This window comes from Terrapene carolina, unplaced genomic scaffold (assembly GCF_002925995.2).
Source record: "Terrapene carolina triunguis isolate 2854851 unplaced genomic scaffold, T_m_triunguis-2.0 Scaffold613, whole genome shotgun sequence".
Taxonomy (NCBI): Eukaryota; Metazoa; Chordata; order Testudines; family Emydidae; genus Terrapene; species Terrapene triunguis.
The window spans coordinates 2,621,092-2,637,049 of NW_020664964.1; the positions used below are offsets into that span (position 1 = coordinate 2,621,092).

The 15,958-nt window shown below is 40.0% G+C and overlaps 1 protein-coding gene across 1 annotated transcript in view; it reads right to left on the minus strand.

Annotated features, from left to right (window-relative positions):
• GALNT12 (polypeptide N-acetylgalactosaminyltransferase 12) overlaps nucleotides 1-15,958 on the minus strand; it is an 86,455-nt gene that overhangs the window by 57,267 nt on the left and 13,230 nt on the right. Inside the window, exons 2-3 of the mRNA XM_024195107.3 lie at nucleotides 8,772-8,941; nucleotides 3,690-3,879 (exon numbers count right to left, since the gene is read on the minus strand). Coding sequence (XP_024050875.1) covers nucleotides 3,690-3,879; nucleotides 8,772-8,941 — 360 coding nt within the window. The remainder of the gene's footprint in view (nucleotides 1-3,689; nucleotides 3,880-8,771; nucleotides 8,942-15,958) is intronic.

Consider the following 15,958-nt stretch of genomic DNA (forward strand, 5'->3'; position numbering starts at 1 on the left):
GTGAGAGAGCCTGACCATTATAGCAGATTTTTATTCTCTGAGATGAGACAGTTTGGTCTTTCGATGTGTCCCATTTCCTCAGGCCAGGGTTAAAGCTAAGGGGTGCATCACTGGAGCTGGGGCTGGTGCTGAAGGAGTTGCTGCATTGTAGGTTGCTGCTTCTCCCCAGGCCTTGACACCCTGCATGGCTTGGAGACTTAGCAGTGTTTGTCCTTATGGGAGGACACTGCACTCCTTCTTGAGCTTCTGCCTCCATGTTTGGAGTGGCCCTCTCAGTACCTGACTTCAGCTGCTGCTGAGACCTGCTGGATCTTTCCTCAGCACCATCTTCTCCATGCTAGTCTTAGGCGTCACCTGCTTGCTCAGTGTGGTGCTGGATCATGCTGGCTCGTCCACCAGCAGGATTCCAGAGCTCGTTTCTTTAGGGTCTGAGGAGACCTTCATGGACTGTTCCAGCAGATGGCAATTAAGCCTTGCGTTTCATGACTTACGCATTCTAGCAGAGGAAGACAAGCACACCAAGCATCTTCTCTGAATGTGCAATTCCCCCAGGCAAAGAGAGACACCTACTGTGCCCATCCTTCAGAGGGATTAGTCCATTGCTGGATGCACAGGGTTGGAAGCCCGCAGGTTTTGAGTCTGCCACAAGAAGGAGCCCTGTACAAAGATGTGTGTATGAGAGGCAGAGTCTGAATAACAGACTTGAGTCCTAATGGGTTGCATCAGTTCATGATGGTCAAATACAGTAGATCAGAAGTGGCTTCAAAAACTTTAGAAAGTTTTGAAGTTTAGCCTGAGTGAAGAACTAGCAGGCAGAACAGAGGAAGGATGAAGCCACCCAGCCCTTTATATGGACACATGCTCATATGGGAGTATGAAGAAGCACAGGATGCATACACAGCCCTGATGGACACTGCTATTCAAAACAGCTCTATTTTCATGTACATGATGAGGTGCATGTGCACTTACAGTGGGATCCACACATAACTTGAAGAAACATTGGACATTTTTCCATCCAATCATAGAAATATTTTGCTGTATATTACAAAAAAAAAAAAAAAGGTAACTGCCACACAGGTATAATTACAAAAGAAAGCAGACAAACAAACACAAAAAATCTGCTTTTTCTGCAAATTAAGACTGAACCAGATCAGCCAAAGTATATTCAGTACACAAGTAAGAAACAGTTAACTTATGTTCCATCCTCAACAAAAGGGATCCAGATTCTGAGATGACCTGATTAGGCTGATTTGTATGGAAGGCAATTCACTACATTTTCAGTAAAGAAAATCAGACTTTTCATCCAAAGTCCTTCCTAAGACTGCCATCTTCTGGCTTACCTAAACTACTTACAGACTGCCTCTTCATATGTAAGGTTGTTTCGTCAATCACTTGATATTAAAATCCTGATTCTTTTAATCACCTTTCCCTGCTGTTTTCCATTTAATCTGGTACAATTAATCTAATATGTCTGGAATTTACCATACATGGTCCTGTCCCAGAGGTTAAATTTAAGGAAAACAAATCAGACAGGTTGTTTGTAAGAGGTCAATTTAAAAAAAAAAAATCAGTGAGTTTGGGGGAAGCTGTCAAACATGCCTAAGGAATTTAGGAACATGTTTCCATTGAAAGTCAATGTGATGCATGCTCCTAAACCCCTTAGGGCAAGGCAGTTTTGGAAATCTAACTTGTGTTTTTTGTAAAGTTGTACTTTTTGGCCCCTTCTTCAAAGTCCACTATACTCAATGGGAGCTATTGATTTTAAATGGGTTTGAATCGTGTCCTTTAGTCTCAGCAAGAGCTGGTGCCTTTGGGAAGGATTGAATATAGTCTCCTATCTGCAATACAGTCTTTGTAAAGTCTGTTGTAGGCATTGTAAATATTTGCAAGTGTAGCTCTGGCATTAGAAGGGGTCTGGATGTGGCTTTGAGAGCAGAAAGAAGAAAAAAAGATATGGCATTGTTTACAGAGTCTGAGAGAAGCTAAACTCTGCTGTGGGAATATCTATGGCTCCATTCAAACTAGGAAAAATATACAAGTGTATTTAGTAGATGTGTAGTATATGGATGCAGCTGAAATAGTATTACAAATGTTTTAATGTAATGTAGATGGGGTATTCCGTGATTTGTTCTGTTAAATGAAGGCTTGGATTCTGCATCATTCTGTGATGAAGGTGGCATATGTGTCAAATGACAGCTGTAAATCAAAGCATCACTGAGTATACAGGACTCAAATTATAGTGTGTGTACACACAACCTTAATTCTTTCCCTTTGAAAACTCTTCTGCATAGTGCCTGACCCAGCCCTCTTTATTCTATATGAATATGGAAAGAATAGATTGCTTGAAAACTAGGAAGGTAAGTTCTTCTTTGCCCTTATTTCCAACTTGCTTATGTGTATCTTGCACTGAAATAGTAAACCTCTGTCTAGAACTGAATATCTCTAGAACCATTCCTTGGTCCCTTACCAGGCTGACAATGTGGTCACCAACAGAGCTGTGCGAATAAATGGTTTTTTGGTTCACTGGCAGGTCCGAACAATTGGAAAAAAATCATTTCAGGTTGGACACTTATAGCCTTATCTATTCATAGCAAAGGGTTAGATTCACAAGACAACTTCAATGCCAGTGGCATTCACAAAATGGAAGAGGAGAAATCACAGTGGTGGTGCTCCCCCTTATACTTTATAGCCTAGTGGTTAGGGCACTCACCTGGGATGTGGGAGACCCAGGTTTGATTCCCTGATCTGGAGCAGGGACTTGAGCCCAGTCTGTCCTTCCTAGGTGAGTGCCCTAACCCTTGGTCTATAGCAATGGTGGGCAACCTGCAGCCTGTCAGAGTAATCCATTGGCGGGCCGCCAGACAGTTTGTTTACATTTGCACGGTCGCCCACAGCTCCCAATGGCCGTGGTTCGCCGTTCCTGGCCAATGGGAGCTGCGGGAAGCGGCGCGGGCTGCAGGGTTATGCTGGCAGCCACTTCCTGTGGCTACCATTGGCCAGGAATGGCGAACTGTGGCTACTGGGAGCTGCGGGCAGCCGTGAAAATGTAAACAAACTGTCTGGTGGCCCGCCAGGGGATTATCCTGATGGGCTGCAGGTTGCCCACCACTGGTCTATAGTGTGCAAGAGGCAACACCACTGCCAGCTCCTCCAGTTTGTGAATGCAAGTGAAACTGTTCACTGTGGAAATATTAAAACTCACCATTTTGACATTTCTGAATTTTATCCCCTTTTTCCCCCCAACAGAAATAAGCTGCCAAAATTGACACAAACTTGCAATATGTTTGGTCAACCCGAATATGCATTTTTCAGTGAAAAAAGTTGTGGACAAAAAACGTTACCCAGTTCTAATCACAAACACCAAATTAGGTGAAAAGTTTGGGGTTCCATATAAAACACTGTCCCCTCTTCCTGGCAACAATCGTTCATTCCTTTAGGAAGTAGGAAATTGGATCTTCGAACCTCTAATTCCAGTAAGCTATTAATCTGTTCTATAGAGAAACAAAATTTGCTGTTAAATAAACTGAATATTTACCATTCTGTTGCACTTCAAAGAGCAAATACTTGCATTCTCTCAGAAATCACATTGTGGTAACTATTGGTTAACGATGATATTTTCATTACCTCTACAAACACAGGAATTTAACAAGTTTATGATAAAAAAACCAGCACATTTGGTATAACTTTACCTTTCCAGTAGTGGTTCAAGCCACCCTTCATGACACTCACAGTGGCAATCAAGAAATGTCAAAACATCCCCTTTCGCAAGAGAAGCTCCCAGAAGTCGAGCTCGAACCAGTCCTTCTCTTTTATTTGCACGAATAAGACGTACCTTGCGTAAATCAGCCACGTAGTTTTCCAAAGGTTTCTTTAAATGGTCTATTACAAAGAAGTTGAACAGATCACTGTAAAATTACTGTACATAGTAGGTTATAAAAAACAGTATTTAAAGCACTGTTGTAATACACTAATAACAGTGCTGTGTGATCTGGCCTGCAGCCCTTCTCCCAATCCTGGCATGTCCCCTATACCTGGACAGGGCAAGGGAACCGGCAATATAAAACTAGGGTGGACAAAAATCATGATATCTTGTTAAAAATAGATTTTATTTAAATCAATTTTTAAAATTTAAAATCAGACTTTTATTTACATGTTGCTAGTTCTTAGCTTTCTTCTTTTCTTACAGCCTTTAATTGCTAAGTGGATGATTTATATTTGTTTCTTTAAATTAGTTTTCTAATTGTTAGTAGCATTTCCAATTTTACATAGATTTTTTTTTTTTTACTAAGAAGTTTCACACTTAAAATGGTCATTTATGCTATAAAAAATAAGTTATGGGCCCAATACTGTAACATTCTTATTGTGAGAACACCACAAACTCAAATACAAAATTGATAAACAAATAGCCCATATTACATTTGCAACCAACACCTTCCAATATATTGAACTTCCACCAGTCAAGAAAACTGAAATGCTTTGCCCATGCTGTTCTCCTCCATTAGGGTTTGCAGTCTGAAGTCAATAGGATGTGTACTCTTAAATCACACAGTGCTTTTGAAAATACCACATTTTAGGAGCCTAATCCTATTTTGAACATTTTGGCCTGTGTGTACAAAAAAAATTCACAATAACTTTGTTCATGTATTGAAAGTTTAAACAGCTTTTCTTTATTAACTCTGAAACAATTTTGTTTTGAAGTGACAAAGCTTTTATGCCACTAATAGTAAAGTTTTTTAATAAAAATGTAATTTAGATCCTGATGCTGCAAAGTTATGCACTTGCTTAACTTAAGGACAAGCTGCCCCACTGAAATCAAGAGGGAATACTCACATGAGTACCTATTGAAGGGTTTGGAGAGTGAGGGCCTTAATTTTCAATATTTTTGGTTTAGATCAAGCCTCAACTTGATCTAAATCAATAATTTAAAACCAAACAAACAAAACCACCAAATGATTTAAATTATTATTTTAAATGGTTCCATCTTGTGTTAAAGCAGCTGTACCAGTTTTACACCAGTCAAAGATTTCTCTATGTCTGGGGAAAGGCTCAGCTGCAAGTTTGAGGGAGCTAGTTGCACTGCTCCCATGGCGCAAAGGGGACTTAGACAGGACCAAAGATCCTGACCCTGTATTTCCAATTGAAAGATGTGTGTGTGTGTAGTTGGTATAAAATATTTTTTGAAAAATGCATTCTTTTCAAGTGTGCTTCTGCTCTGAAGAGTGCCTATTTAAAAAAGGTACCTAACATATCTACTGCAGGCGAGACTGAGTTCTTCAGGTCAAGGACAACGTCTTTGTATGGAGTATGCATCATGCCTAGCACAATAGGGCCCCAATACTCTGGAGGACTTCCAGACACTATTGTAAAGAAATGCTCAGAGAATGTACATCTCATTTGCACCTAAAAGTTTATGATGAGAGAATTCTGAGACAATGTAAATTCATTTTAAGTAGCATCATACGAGCAAAGAGAAAACATTTATTTGGATAGGCAAGAAAGGATATTACTTTAGAAAAAAAGGAGGTGTGCCCCTGTAGACATGCCCTTCGTTGTTCGCGGTACAAATTCGCTGGAGACAACTCTTTCACACACCAGTGCCCTTTTATTTCCCTGTATTTTACCACCACCACCACGTATGTACAGCTTTTTACAGTTAACTATCAGTCAGGTAGCCCCTTAGGGAACAGCTTGCTCTTACAGCTAGCTGGGAGCAACGGGCCCTCACTCCTCACTTTCCTGTTCGTCTCCTCCTACTTCCTTTCTGCTAGCTTTATAGGCCTTCCCCCATCAAGCTCACAGGTGTCTCTCTTTTAGGGCTTTAATCAGCCCCAGCCTGTCAGCTCCAATCACTTCCCCTTACTGGGAGCTGAGCTAGCAGGCTCTGAGCTAACAGGGGCTGAGTCAGTGCCTTTTTGGCCAGCACCCTGTTACGGCTCCAGAAAATCTTCACTGATATGCCTGACTAGGTACTGTGTGCCATCAGGGCACTATAACCAGCACAGGCACCGACTCCGTGGGTGCTCTGGGGCTGGAGCACCCAGGGGGAAAAATTGCAGCCAAGCTCCCTCCTCCTCGCCTCCTTCTCCCCACCCCAAGTGTGCTGCGTCCCTGCTCCTCCCCCTCCCTCCCAGCGCTTCCCACCCCCCCACCACCTAACAGCTGTTTGGCAGCACTTAGGATTTTCAGTGAGGGAGGGGGAGGAGCAGGGACGCCGCACGCTAAGGGGAGGAGGCAGAGAAGAGGTGGGGCAGGGAAAAGGATTTGGGGGAAGGGGGTGAAAAGGGGGCGGGGCTGGGGTGGGGCAGGGACTTTGGGGAAGGGGTGGAATGGGGGTGGGGCGAGAGCAGTGCAGGGACTGGGGTCAAGCACCCACCAGACAGAGTGGAAGTTGGCGCCTATGATTACCAGCAAATGGCTTACTGCTCCATTCATGTTCAAACTGGACTTTCTGGGTTTTTCAGAAAGATGACAAAGAAAAATCAAAACAGGCATTTTGGAAAACCACATGAAAAGGGCATAATTCCTGTACACACTCTTAGCAGTCCCTTAAATAAATTTAGCTGCTAAAAATGCAATCTGGAAGTGAATGGACTTGGAGATATGTTTTTCTTAAAAAAAAAAAAAAAAAAAAAAAAGTTCAATAGCAGAAATCGTCCCATTTACATGAATAATAGTACAATATTTCAGTAATCTGTCTTCTATCTGTAAACGTTTTGGTGAAAGTTTAGGAAGGGGCTGAAAAGCAGATCAATTTATCTGTGAAATGGAGAGACTGTCCTGAAAAAGAATATTAGGTTTATATTGATTTAATCATTTTGCTCCAACAGTGAGATACGCTTAATTTTAAATCTCTACCCCTCTGCCCCTGTCCCTTTCCCCCTCTGCTCCTGTTGCCATGTCTTGTCCCTGTCTCTGTCCCTCTCACACAGCTCCTGTCCCTGTCCCCCTATTTGCCTCTCCTTTACATTTGAATCAGTTAGCTTCTTCCTCCTCCTCTTCCACATTGCCTGCCTGCTGAGGGAGACCGCTGAGAGTCCAGAAAAGAGTCTCCTGGCTCTTACTTTTACTGCCTGGCAACATGACAGCTAGGAGGATCAATTGCAGGAGAAGTCCTGCTCTGCATCCCTGGGATGCAGTATGCTCAACTGCTCCATGAGAATGGACCATCACAGTCAGTTCAGCAATTAGGAGCAGGGGTTCTGGAACAATTTTTATATTGGGGTGCTAAGAGCCATTGAATCAAACTGTAAAACCATGTATATAATGGAAATCACTTCAAGCCAGCACCCCCAGTTCCAGCACCTATGATTAGGAGCTGTGTGGTGACTGATCATGCAGGGAATCATCCCTGAAGTACATATTTATATTTTCCAATCTTTATGTTGCATTAGTGTGGTCATTTAAGATATTTACAGTATTTTAATTATACATTCAAAAATAAATACCAGTATGTTTAATATAAGTTGTGGACAATAGCTTACTATATTGTATGTGTTGAAACATAAAATGTATATTTCAAAATATATACATTTTAAGTCGTTTTTTAAAAGTTGTTTTAAGATACGCAGACTGTGAGAGATATCCTTTTTTATTAAGTACATCACAATTAAAAAAATTCATTGAGTAACACTTCTGAATCTAGGTGTGCTAGTATAATAGAAAAATATTCAGAAATAAGTTGTGGCAGAAAAGAGCAGAACTTTGTAGAAACTGAAAGGACCAGTAGCTTAAATTTATCACTCATTTGTGTATAAAATTTTACATCCATTCTACAATCCTTCACTGTAGGCCATATCAATTTACAGTGCAGGAAAATCAAGTAAAGGTTTAAAAAAGTAAAATAAGTAAAAATTTCAAACAAGTTATGTTTGTACCAGAATGTTCTTGATGATTAATTGTTCAGAATTTTCCATACTGCCCCCTTCATGTGGGCTTTGGACAGAAGTACTGCCACGCACTAGCTTCCTTGTACTCTACAAATACTTTTAATAAACTATTCCATAGGAATATGAAAAATATATCTAATTCTTCCACATACATTCAAAGTGATATTTTAGAATGAAAGAACTGTAAACATGCATATTTATATTTATATATATATATTATTATTATATATAATATATATATATATATTAGCAGTATCTCTAAAAATCCTGAAAGCTCTTAAAAGATAAGGAGCAATTAAAAAAAAAAAAAAAAAAAAAAAAAAAAAATCCCTGCCAAAAAACCATTTCTTTAATATAATATTTAAAAATAGCCAGAGTATAATGATCTTACATTATGAGTGGCAGACAAAACTACACCTAATATTTTTATGACACATATTTCTAGCTGCTAGCTATCTTACATGGGTTCCCACTACTGTAGCATGTGAGTGCCTCACAATCTTCAATGTCTTTATCCTCATAACAACTTTGTGAGGTATAAATGGGGAACTGAGGCCTACAGAGATTAGAGGGACTTGCCCACGGTCACATAGGAAGACTGCAGTGGACCAGGGAATTGAATCCAAATCTCTAAAGTCTCAAGTTAGCACTATAACCATTAGACTGTTCCTCCCCTCAACTTGCTGAATAAGACACTGAATTTGACAGTCCCATCAGCATGGCAAAGTAAAAGCGATTTCAAGCTACAGTATGGCTAAATATAACAATTACAAAATTTTAGTGAGCCATTACCATATCAGTATACTTTCTACTCCTGCAGACTTTTACTTCACCCACCTTGTCTGTCTGTCAAGAGTACTGTTCTTTATACAATGAAATACCTACCTTTGTCACTATAATCATCCACCAGGATAACTTCTTCCAGCAGAATATCTGGGGATGTTTCAAGAACACTGTGAACTGTTCGCAGAAGTGTTGACCAAGCCTCATTATAAAAAGCTATTACAACTGAGGTTTTTGGCAGGTTATGATAATCATACTTCTTCTCTTTGCACCTGTAAATAAGGGGACCCAAATTAGTAAAAGTGTGAAATTATCTGTAAATTTTCAGAAAAGTTTTCAAATGAAGACTGCATATAGTGCTTACTAATTTTTTTTTAGCAAGAACACATCAAAGATATAAAGGAACAATGAGGGAGGTCATGCAATGTGCTTAGTGAGGTAGCTATTTTTCAGGGGGAATCTAACTTCTTCAGTTTTACATTTATATTTCAAAAGTATCCAAACATCTAAAAAGACAAGGGAAGATGTAACTGGCTCATTCACATGTAATATGTGTCCCATCAGAAAATGACTTCAATTTAAAGAAGAATTTTACAATGGGGAAAACGCTGTGGCCTCCGGCTCACCACAGGAAGACACACCCAGTGCAACAACTAAGACCTGCTATTATTTTTTGCCTAAATTGCTGATAACTTAACTTTTGTCCTGGAGGCTAAATTTGAAAAACTAGAGAACAAAGTGGAAGTGCTCAATAGCAAAATTGCTACTACAGAAAAAGCCAAAATATATCTAAAGAAAATTCAGTAACAGATAAAGACAATGGGATTTGTGCAACAAAGTGCCATAATTCCAAGAAGACCATAAAAATGCTGGAACATGATACTAAAAACCTCAAGAACAGAGAAAGGTATAAAAGTACACACATAATTGGCTTTGCAGAAGGAGAGTAAATTCACAATCCTGTCAAATATTTTGAAAAATGGCCATCAGACACCAAAAATGCTAGTATCTCTTGATCAAAAAGTTCACACAGAATTCCAAGGGTGATCTACAACAACAAACTCAAGACTAAAGTTGTAAGATTCCAAACATACTATGATCAATAAGGTTTTTACAGCTTTGCGATCAGAGGGTAAGATCAAGGAATCTGGGAACAGAATTTATATTTTTCAGCATTTTTACTTGCAATATAGAAATAGAGGGCAGAATATACCATGCCCTTGCCTGGAAACAATTCCATGTCAAATAGATTTAATTTGCTTTGCTTTACCCATCCATGATTTACTAAAAAAATGCTATTTTTCTACACCAGTAGAAGCACTGCCTCAAGAAACTGCCAAATCTACCAGATGACTAGACTGCAAATTTAAGAGCCTCCTGGCCCTTTAATGTATATCGTAAGTATAAATGTTGCTGTTTGCGCCGTCTAATATTTAACCATAAAAACATGAATAGAAAAGACAACATATATAGAATCATAGGGTTAGAAGGGATCACATGGGTCATCTAGTCTAACCCCCCTAGAACTTCCCTAATTTAAAAGCTAGCAGTTATACCTCACCTTTTTGCATTTCCTGACTTGTGTATTTAACTATACTACCATAACATTACATCCCCTCTCTCTTTTATTTTTGTATTTAACTCTGTGAAATAGGTTTTTAGTTTGCACACATCACCACAGCATCTAATCATCTACACACTGTATGAACCATTTCACCTACCCCTGGGGTATTCAACACAACACATTTATTGGAAAGAGAAGGTGGGTGAGGTAATATGTTTTATTGGACCAACTTCTGTTGGTGAGAATGACAAGCTTTTGAGCTTACACAGAGCTCTTCTCCAGGTCTGGGAAATGTACTCAGAGTGTCACAGATAAATACAAGATGAAACAGATTGTTTAGCATAAGGAGTTAAGACATATTTCAAGGTGAGGTGGCCCTTTAACACCTCTCCAGTCATAAGGGAGAGAAAGGGGGAAAAAAGCTGGGGGGAATGGGTTAAGTGGATTATAGATTGTTGTAATAAGCCATAAAGCCAGTGTCTCTGCTCATTCCATGATTTTTAGAAGAAGAATTTCTTCAGGGGCAAAGGGCTCACTGGTATCATGCAATGAGTTTCAGCTGGCTTGACCAGTTCAGTGTACCCCAATTCACTGATGTCTTAATCTGTATCTAATAGGTGGCATGTAAGATATCACTGGAAAACTAATAACTCGCTGATCATTAATATTCTTGTGTGATGTATGTTGGTAAACAAGTCTGCCCTAGACAAAGGAATATGCTTATTTTTCTGACTAGCCTGGTCGTCAGGCAGAGAGAATTAAGGTCTATTTACATAGGAGATAAAAAAAAAACTATCAAGTTAACAAGTGGGGAAGGATACAGCATGGGGTCTACACCTCAGCTGGGAAGAGAAACTTTATCTGGGCTATAAAGATGGGGTCTGAAGCTCAAGTGATAAGCAACTGAATCAACTGATTGTACAGTACTACTGTACTATAAACGTATGATGAATTAAGTGTTTTATGAAAGTCTATGACACACTGGTGATTAATATAATTGTGAATCGTATGTATCAATGCTAAATAAGGAATTATAGATACGCATTAATATTGTGCTTTACAGTTTGTAACCAAACAAAGGGAGAGACACGTCTCTCCCAGACAGGAGGGAACATCACAGCTCTCTACCTGTCTCCAATGAAATTAAGCAAGGTGTGACCAAAACCAAGGGCGGCCCCATTTACATTTCAATCAGCAGCAGGCTGCGAAGATCACAGGAAGTGAAGAACAGCATGGTGTCATCCTGCCTCTTGAAACAAGGTCATTGAACTTTGAGAGAGATAAACAGAGGCAGAAAGCCATTTTGGCATTCAGTACTACACAGACACAAAGGGACAGAAGTCTTGCAAAGCTGAGAAAGAAGGGTCCTTCTACCAGTTGGGGGAGAGGGCTTGAAGTCTCTGTGTACTGAGATGAGAAACCTGCTTAGGCAAAGACCTTTCACCTAAGAAGCCAAGGGAAACCAGCATCTTGTACTTCTGTAGAAGGTCCTGACCGAGGGAAAGTCAGCCATGGCTGGGAAGAAGAATAATTGGAGAGAGAACCATCTTCAACAAAACTTGTACCTTGCTAGATTAAGGGTTAGGCTTTTAGATATGTGTTTGCACTTTTATTGGTTTGTAACCCTTTCTAACTTTATTCCTTTTACTTGGCATCACTTAACCTAGGTCCTATTATTAATAATTTTTTTTTTTTTTTTAGTATAAACCAACTCCGTGCTGTGCTTGACGGGAATCAGTTTACCCCAGTTAAATTAATAAGCTCTAATGTGGTTTTGTCTCTTTAACCAAACCAACCTTATTATTTCTCTGAGTGGTCCAGGAGAGGACTGGACACTTCAGAGCAGATGGTTTTGGGAAACATCAGGACTTGCGGTGTGCTGGGGGTTACCCTGCAAGTAGTAACCAAGGCTAATGGAAACCAGGGTGGGGCTCTTGTGCTGTAGGCAGGCTGCTGGAGTCAGAGCTGCTGATCCAGGGCTGTACAGCACATAGACACTCAAGAAGTGACCTGGATGCTCGTCTGCTGGCATTCTAGTGTGTGAGCCACTGCAACAGGGCATTTGAGGCACCTAGAGTTACAGGGCAGGCAGGGACACAACCCCTCACTGGTCTGAATTGCACTCCCAGAACATGACACCTATTCTGATACTTCTGCACCCCTTCCTTTCTGAAATTCTCTCCATTTTTAAATGACATTTTACTTCAGAGCTTTGGATTATACCCTCTGCAATTCATACACCATACAGTTTCACATCACACTCCCTGTAAAACCACCATCCCCTTCCCCCGTTCCTTCAAGGATCCTTCTCACAAGACAGTACTTTAGGAGGAATGAGACTCATCAGAAGAGGAACCAGATCCCTCAAGAAAAGAAGGTGGTACAGGCACAGGCCTGTTATGCATGGTCCTAGAATGGCTCTGAGAAGGCTACATAGATTCATCACAGTTTTTACGTTCAAGTTTATGACCATGGTAATCATCATCATCCCTTCTGTATCCTAATAAGATTGGTTTGTGGTTCTCAATCCCAAAGATGTCTACTTCCTCATAGCCATCAGAAACACATTACAAATATCTGAGGTTATATGTGGGAAAGAAGAACAATGGAGTGCTACTTGTCAGTCTATCTATGGCACTGAAAGGATACGCCAAATTAAGAACTGACTCAGACCAATGGTCTATCTAGCTGAATATCCTTTCTTTTGACAGTGGTTGGTTACAGATGCTTCAGAGGGAATGAACAAAACAGCACAATTATCCAGTGATGCATCCCAGGTCATCCAGTCCCAGCTTCTGGCAGTCAGAGGCATAGGGACTCCCAGAGCATGGGATTGGGTCTCTGACCATCTTGGTTACTACCTATTTATGGACCTATCCTCCATGAACTTATCTAATTCTTTTTTGAACCCAGTTATACTTTTGGCCTTCACAACTTATCCTGGCAATGAGTTACAGAGGTTGACTATGCATTGTGTGAAGAAGTACTTCCTTATGTTTGTTTTAAACCTTCTGCCTAATCAGTTCTTTGGGTTATCCCTGGTTCTTGTGTTATGTGAATGGGTAAATAACACTGCTTTATTCACTTCCACACCAGATTTATAGACCTCTACATATCCCCTTCTAATCATCTATTTTCTAAGCTGAACAGTCCCAGTCTTTTTAATCTCTCTCCACATGGAAGCTGTTCCATACCCTCAATCATTTTGTTGCCCTTATCTATATTTTTTCCAATTCTAATATCTCTTTTGGGGCAAACAGAACTGCACGCAGTATTCAAGATGAGGGTGGTACCATGGATTTATATAATGGCATTATAATATTTTCTGTCTTATTATCTATCCCTTTCCTAATAGTTCCTAACATGCTGTTAGCTTTTTGACTGCTGGTACACATTGAGCAGATATTTTCAGAGAAATATCCAAGATGACTCACAATGATCTCTTTCTTGAGTAGTAACAGCTAATTTAGAACCGAACATTTTGTATGTATAGTTGGAATTATGTTTTCCTATGTACATTACTTTGCATTTATCAACATTGAATTTCATCTGCCATTTCGTTGCCTAGTTACCAAGTTTCCAGAGATCCCTTCCTAACTCTTTAAAGTTTACTTTGGATTTAACTCTCTTGAGTAATTTTGTATCATCTGCAAACTTTGCCACCTATTTACCCCTTTTTCCAAGTCATTTATGAATACACACAGGTCCCAGTACAGATCCTTGGGGGACCCCACTGTTTACCCCTCCACTGTGAAAACTAACCATTTATTCCTACCCTTTGTTTCTGTCTTTTAACTAGTTACTGATCCATGAGAGGACTTTCCATCTTATCCTATGACAGCTTACTTTGCTTAAGAGCCTTTGGTGAGGGACCTTGTCAAAGGCTTTCTGAAAGTCCAATTATACCACATAGCCATTGGATCACCCTTGTCCACGTTTGTTGACCCCCTCAAAGAATTCTAATAGATTGGTGAAGCGTGATTTCTCTTTACAAAAGCCATGTTGACTCTTCCCCAACATATTTTTTTAATTTATGTATATGGTAATTCTGTTCTTTACTATAGTTTCAACCAATTTGTCTGGTTCTGAAGTTAGGCTCACTGGCCTGTAATTGCCAAGATCACCTATGGAGACATTGAAAATAAATCGGTGTTACATTAGCTATCCTCCAGTCATCTGGTACAGAGACTGATTTAAGAGATAGGTTACACACCACAGTTAGTAGTTCTGCAATTTCATATTTGAGTTCCTTCAGAACTTTTGGGTGAATACCAGCTGAGCCTGGTGACTTATTACTGTTTAATTTATCAATTTGTTCCAAAATCACCTCTAATGACACCTCAATCTGGCATAGTTCCTCAGATTTGTCATCTAAAAAGAATGACTCAAATATGAGAATCTCCCTCACATCCTCTGCAGTGAAGACCAATGCAAACAATTTATATTGCTTCTCTGCAACAGCATTGTCTTCCTTGAGTGCTCCTTTAGCACCTAGATCATCCAGTGGCCCCATTGATTGTCTGGCAGGCTTCCAGCTTCCGATGTACTTTAAAAAGTTTTAGCTGTTAGTTTTTTTGTCTTTTGTTATTTGCTTTTCAAATTCTTTTTTGGCCTGTCTAATTATCCTATCACACTTGACATGAGTTCTAGTTGTGGTAGCTGCACAGCTGAGATATCAGGGGATTCATCTACCTTCTCCTATCTGGACCACCAGCTCATATGAGGAAGATTGAGCCAGGCACTAACAGAAAGACATGGACATGGATTTTCAGACTCTGGTCTGCAAATAAACTGGGGAAAATCCATCCTTGCTCCCTGTCAAAGGATATGTTGCATAGGCATAGTTCTGGATTCAGTGTTAGGAAGAATCTTTCCACCAGGTGACAGATATCTGAACATACTACAAGCCCTGTCTACCTTAAAGACTAAACCACATCAGACAACAATTTTCTCTCACACTGATGGAACTTCATTCACATACATAACATCATATACTCAGTTACACATGAGGTCTGTATAACACTGAACATCCCAAAACTACACCCTCCTATATGGACAGTTTGGACTTTCTTCTCTTCAGTCCAACAAAGACCCTAACACCGCTCAGTTAGTGGGAATGCAGGGACTATTGGGTTCTCTACCCCAATCCAGAATCTCTGCATCTGGAAAGCAGAGATTCTAGGCATTTGGCTTTCACAGACCTAAACTGTTTCTCTCAAGTTCAAGCAATTCTGCTACCAACTTGGGAACCTTCAACTCTGAAATTCTACACCCAAAAGTGGAAGAGATTTTCAACATGGGCCAGGAAGAAAGGCTATCAAGTGATTAGTCTCCTCCATCTTAGACTGTTACATCTGAAGAAACTAGGACTGTCTCTACTATCTATCCAGGTCCATTTCATTGCCATATCACAAGCTAATACAGAGAGCTAGTGTATACTCCTACTGAATAGTCTCAAAATTCCTGAAGGACCTCACCAACACCTTTCCTTCTCTGAAAGAATTGCCCCTTTTTAGGACTTTAATTTGGTGCTAACAAAGTTAACAGAAGCGCCACTCAATTCCCCTAGGAGACTGCTGTTTCACACCTCTCATTTGAAACATCATCTTAACAGCCAACACTTCAGCCAGAAACTACAAGCCCTGATGGCTGACCTGCCTTACACTAATATTCATAAGGACAAAGTGATTCTTTAAGAATCATTCTTAGACCACACTTAAACTTT